At 40.2% G+C, this 5,750-nt stretch overlaps 1 protein-coding gene across 1 annotated transcript; it reads left to right on the forward strand.

The window, feature by feature from the left end:
* Positions 1–3,910: 3,910 nt before the first annotated feature.
* On the forward strand, positions 3,911–4,900 carry LOC108936701 (monocyte chemotactic protein 1B-like). The gene is made up of 3 exons (XM_018756217.2): positions 3,911–3,977; positions 4,259–4,370; positions 4,632–4,900. Exons 1-3 carry the CDS (start codon positions 3,911–3,913, stop codon positions 4,783–4,785), a joined length of 333 nt encoding a protein of 110 aa, XP_018611733.1. The 3' UTR covers positions 4,786–4,900.
* Positions 4,901–5,750: the final 850 nt, after the last annotated feature.

The raw sequence follows: 5,750 nt of genomic DNA on the forward strand, positions 1-5,750 counted from the left end.
TCAGATAAGAAACATTGCTCCTCATTTAATAATGATTTTCTGGTAAAGCTAAGGGACATGAGGGTTCACACACTTTCGAGCAGCACCGTAATATATGCTAGTCATACATTGCTCCTTTTCGCTAACATTTAAAAGGCAGGAGAAATGAAGTTGGAAATGCTGAAAAAACTCAGAAAAATCATATCTGCCGTGAATCAATGCAGGGGAATTTTGTTTTTTGATTTTGTTTTAGATTTTGTTATTTCAGAGGTGTGATTTTCCATTTGATTAAAGGTAAATGATAAAGATAATGACTCTGACACTGATACTCCATTTCCTTTGTAAATGTCTAAATGTGACATCTGTAAATGCTAAGTTATAGAGAAGGGACGTGTCTGACATTTAATTACATATTGAATAACATATTGTGTATCTGATATGGGTCTAGGAAAAAAAAACATATTCCTTTTCCTCTTGAAATAACTTAGAATGTCGATAGGATAGGATAGCATAGGATAGGATAGGATAGGATAGGATGGGATGGGATGGGATTGGATGGGATTCGACGGAACGTGACGGGATGGGACAGGATAGTATAGGATAGGATAATGCTTTATTGATCCCTGCAGAGAAATTTACACATAGCAGTTTGACACATAACAACAGACATGATACATAACAAGAGTGCAGTTATACTGACAAAAATAATAACGGAATAAAGAACAAATTAAATATCAAAAAAACAAATCAGCATTCACAAGATGCTGTCATACTTGAACAAAAGCAGAAAACGCCTTTGTCGTTGCCTCCAGTAAGAGGGCGGTTGGACGACTGGCAGAACCTGCTTTCTTCTCCAGGTTGTTGAATCTGTGGGTGTTGCCAGCAGAGATGTTTTCCCCCAGCACACAACAGCACTTAAAGAAGATGCTGGCAACTATTGTCTGAGACAAAACCTGCAGAATTTTGCTATATCTGTCAAACAACCTAAGCCTGAGAAGAAAAAAACGGTTAAAAATGCTGTCAAACTTTCCACATCACACTCTGAGACCCCCACCACCAACATTCACCACCAGCATGTCTGTATGAAGTGGGGACAGCAATACTGAAACATGCTGCTTATTTTAATTCCTTCCAGAAGAATGAAATACTGCACCTCATCCACACACATGGATTCTCCATCTATGTGCAGTTCTGTTTTACTCCTTTATTTACTATAAAAGCTGCCTTATGCTCTACCTGTGCTAGGATTCAAACCCGTTCTGACCGACAACCAGGCACCTCTTTGATTATGGTGTTTGCTGATCATGTTTGCTCTCTGTCCTCTTTCCTGCAGGCTGTCTGTAGGCAAATGTGAATGACTTTATCCTAATGGTAACACTGCCTTTCAGTCAGGTGCAGTACATCATGGCAGCAGGATTGCTCACCTTCTCTCCAAAGAGCTACAAACTGTACTCCCCGTACCATTTCTCTGACACCGCCAGTATATACACATTGTTATAAATTTCAACTTTTGTACCATGGATGGCAAACAGCTTATTTGTTCAACTTTGCCTGAGGCCTGACTGTCTAACATTACACAGAGCATCTGTGTAATGTTAGACAGTCAGGCCTCAGGCAAAGTTGAATGATAGTACTTTGCTTCCAAGCAAGAAAATAAAAATAAGACAATCACAAGTGCTTTTAAAATGAGCTTTTTCTCAAATTGAAGCTATGCGCTGTGCAGGGGGCTCATGAAAGGAAGGGGAGGAGCAATTTCTGGCTAGAGCTTGGGGGTCTGCGCTTCTAGGAAAGAAAGCGTATATTCCATTGATGAGCAGCCCTCGTGTTTCCTCTTTCTGACCACAGCCTCTCTCCTCTGTTCTTACTAAGAGAGGAGTGTGTCATGGGGTCTTATTCTGGAATGTTCAGTACCTGTGCAGTGATTACACTGCTTTCTTATTTTCCCATTAGTCATTCTTGGAAGGACACCAGTATTATGCCACTTTAAAAACCCAAGTTGCACACATGTTGAATTTTAAGAATTCTTGATTCTCCAGGTGAATGAAATAATATTTTCAACAGTTCTTTTATATTTTTATGGATTAGTAGATATGGGAGGCACAGCAGTGCAGCAGGTAACCCTGGTATCTCAGAGCTCCCAAGCTTGAGATTCACAGCCTGGCTGAAATCCAGCTCTCTGTTTATGTTGCTTCACTTAGAAGACGCTTTTCTCCAAAGCGACTTCCAGTCAACACTGTGTAGTGTTATCAGCCTACATCTGATTCAACCAAGTGTCGTACCCCAGATGCGAACACGTGTTAGTAATCAGCATAACGGGGTATAATGGGTACCTCACCACCACTCCTGGGTTGTGGAATCTCGTAAGAGAAAACCATCTTCCCTGCGCTCTCAAATCTTCCTTGCGACCATACGTGTCCTGTTCCTTGCCTCTCTCCTCTTCGCTTCCCTACCCCGACTCCTCGTGTCCCACAGTCACGACCATTTGCTTCGTTCTTCTGATCATGTCTCAGGATCCTTCTTGCTATGACATTTGCCGATACCCCATCGACAGTTGTACAAGACCTGCTTCGGCCCTCCAGTGTTCAACAAATGACGCTGTAATTGGGTCCTACATCTTATGTGCAGACTCTACTCTGTTACAACAAGGTGACTTACACTATGAAATACACTACTTACAATGGGTCACTCATCCAAACATCCATGGAACACACTCTCTCTGTCACTCACACACTATGAGTGACTAGACTCACCAATCTACTTGAACAGCATGTCTTTTGGTGAAACCAGAGAACCCAAGCAAACCTACACAGAGACGGGGATAACATGTAAACTCCACACATGCTGAGCAGTCCTCAAACCCATGTCCTCTTGTACCACCCAGGCACTGCGAGAGAGCAGCGCTACTCCCTGTGCCATCGTACCGCCCAACTGTCTGTTTGTGGAGTTTGCATGGATTTCCTCCAGGTGTTCAAGTTTGCTCATACAGTTCAAAGATACTTATGGGAATCTGTGTATTTAAATTACCTAGTGTGTGTCTCTGTGTGTGAAAGTGTGTGTGATTGCCTTGCAATGGCCTTGTGTCCTGTCAGGGGTCTATTCTACCATAAAGACTGTGAATAGAGCTATTTTCATGTTGACCCTGAAATGTATAAGCAGTTTTGGAAAATGGATGGATGATACATTTCTATAAATGAATTTTATCAGTAAGTAAAAAGTGGAGCGCTTGAGGAAACCAGTGCATAAATTGGAAAAACATGCAAAGTCCACACTGGCCGAACTGGGTTGAAACCTACGCTCAGACAAATCAGGCACTCTGAGGAGGGGGAACATAAACTGAATTATCTTTCATCAGAAATACATTGATGTACTGTACATTTTTTACTATGTCCTTCATCTTCTTATAGCAGGACTATAGTAACTCACACATTCTTCTGTTACAATTTCTGATTACAAAAATTAAATGTAAGAACATGATGCTACAGCTAGAGTTAGTTTTAGCACATTTGATTCAGATTTTACAAAAAGCCTGTTGTAAGAGAAGTGAGCCACTCTATTTCTTGAGGCTCACAGGTATAATGCTCAAAATTGATGAATATATACATTATAAATAATTATCTCTCTGAACTCCTACTCAGTGCAGTATGCAGATGATGCTGCATGTGCTCTACGTGCTCTTTTCATGCTGATACTATTTTTACAACCTCAAGATCTTTCTAGATCTTCACATCTTTTCTTCACAAACCAAAGAAAGTGAAAGTGTCATCAACGATGACTGGTAGAAGAACAAGGGGAGGGGGTATGGTGGTCTGTCTGGGTTGCGGCTTGGAAACTCTGCAACTTAATTTCCCCTTGTGCTGGGAGCAAGAGGAACATTTAAAAGTAGGGCTGTCATTGTGAAAGTCAGATCAGACACCAGGAGGTTGCTGACAAAATGAAGACCCTCAGCTTGGTGCTCCTGAGCCTGTCCATTGTGTTGCTGTGTGTTGCATCTGGCCAAGGTGAGTGAGCCTCCAACATTTATGCATTCATCGCTGAAAGAGCAGTTTATGTATTGGCACAACCAAAATAAATGCTTTCAAGTGTAAATCCTCAGAAACTGCGTAAACTCATTCTTAGAAAGCTCTACAGGTGATGATAAGCGTACGGTGGTTGTGTATTACTAGAAATATTTGTTTTTGTCTTAAATATAAAACACATGTATAGTCTAAACTGTAATTCTTTTGTTCACAATATTGACTCCTTTATTAATATGTAATTTTTCTTTTTTCTGGTGCACCAGCCAGTTCACCAGTTGCTTCCTGTTGTCTGAAAACTACAAATACCAAAGTACAACTGAACCTACTTCTGAAGTATCATGAACAGCATTCTGTGTGTTCAGTAAAGGCAGTGCAGTAAGTATTGCTTTTTTAATTGCAATTTTTAACCTTCAAAACATCTAGTTCTGAGGTCGTCTGTACAAGAACTTTAATTATAAAATTTATTTTATTAGGCATCTAAATTATGCATAGTTATTAAAGTGAAGTATGAGCAACGTCTGTGTAAAAATGAACAAAGCTCTACCTGTAGGGCTAAAGTTGCCACTCAAAATATTAAATGAATAACCAGCATGATGGAGAAATTTGCAATAACATGGAAAATTTTTTTCCAAACAGGTTCGTCACCATTCGAGGAAAAACTATCTGCGCTGACCCTTCTGACTCTTGGGCACAGAGAGCCATCAGTCATCTGGAAAGAAAGTCGAATCCAACAACATCAAAACCCAACCCGGCAAAGACCACAATAAAACATCTCTCTCCAGGGAACTGACAGAGTCCACAGCATATGGAATGGACAAAATAATCTAATATCTTGACATTTGTTCCTTCTCAGTTTGAATGAGAGACACCTCTTTCTCATTAATTACTTACCCATAAACACTGTGGCACACCCCTGTCTCCTACTTAATTTATTAATCAAATGTTTAATTACTGCTTCCTGAATGTATTTCATTTAATGAGCTGTTGTCCTGTACACTATGACACTTGTTTTGGTGTGTGTTTTAAGCTATTGTGTAAAAACTGTTCTGTAAATAATGAAACTTTAAAGATTTTTCAGATAGTGAATAATCATTATTTCAATATTAATATAAACATATTCTGTAATAAAACAGTAATGATCTTTATGTTTGTCATGGTTCTCATTTTTTCAAATATTTCATTAGACAGTAACTCTTGTATGTATCGATAAGGTAAATTAGTGGCACATCATACATTTTTTTGACAACAGTAAATGTTAATAAACACTCAAAATAGTCAATAAAAAGCAATAAGAACATACGGTAATATAAAAACATGTTTGCCCCTTTTCCAGTTTTCTGTTTTTGCAGGTTTTTGGTATTAACCTTCATCACATCTTTTTGTCAGTTCGAGAAGTATGTGAATAGACCCTGAGAGAGGAAAAATGTCACTGCTATAATTTCTATGCCATTTCTATGGTGGGAAAAGTAACTAAACATGCTATGATAGGTGTGATAAAATAATTGCTCCCTAAAATTGGTCAACCCTCTTTAACAGGTAACTACACACACACATACACATTTTCTGAACCGCTTGTCCCATACGGGGTCGCGGGGAGCCGGAGCCTACCCGGCAACACAGGGCGTAAGGCCAGAGGGGGAGGGGACACACCCAGGACAGGACGCCAGTCCGCCTCAAGGCACCCCAAGCGGGACTCGAACCCCAGACCCACCGGAGAGCAGGACCTGGTCCAACCCACTGCACCACCCTAACAGG

The sequence above is a fragment of the Scleropages formosus genome, chromosome 3 (genome assembly GCF_900964775.1).
Source record: "Scleropages formosus chromosome 3, fSclFor1.1, whole genome shotgun sequence".
Lineage (NCBI taxonomy): Eukaryota > Metazoa > Chordata > Actinopteri > Osteoglossiformes > Osteoglossidae > Scleropages > Scleropages formosus.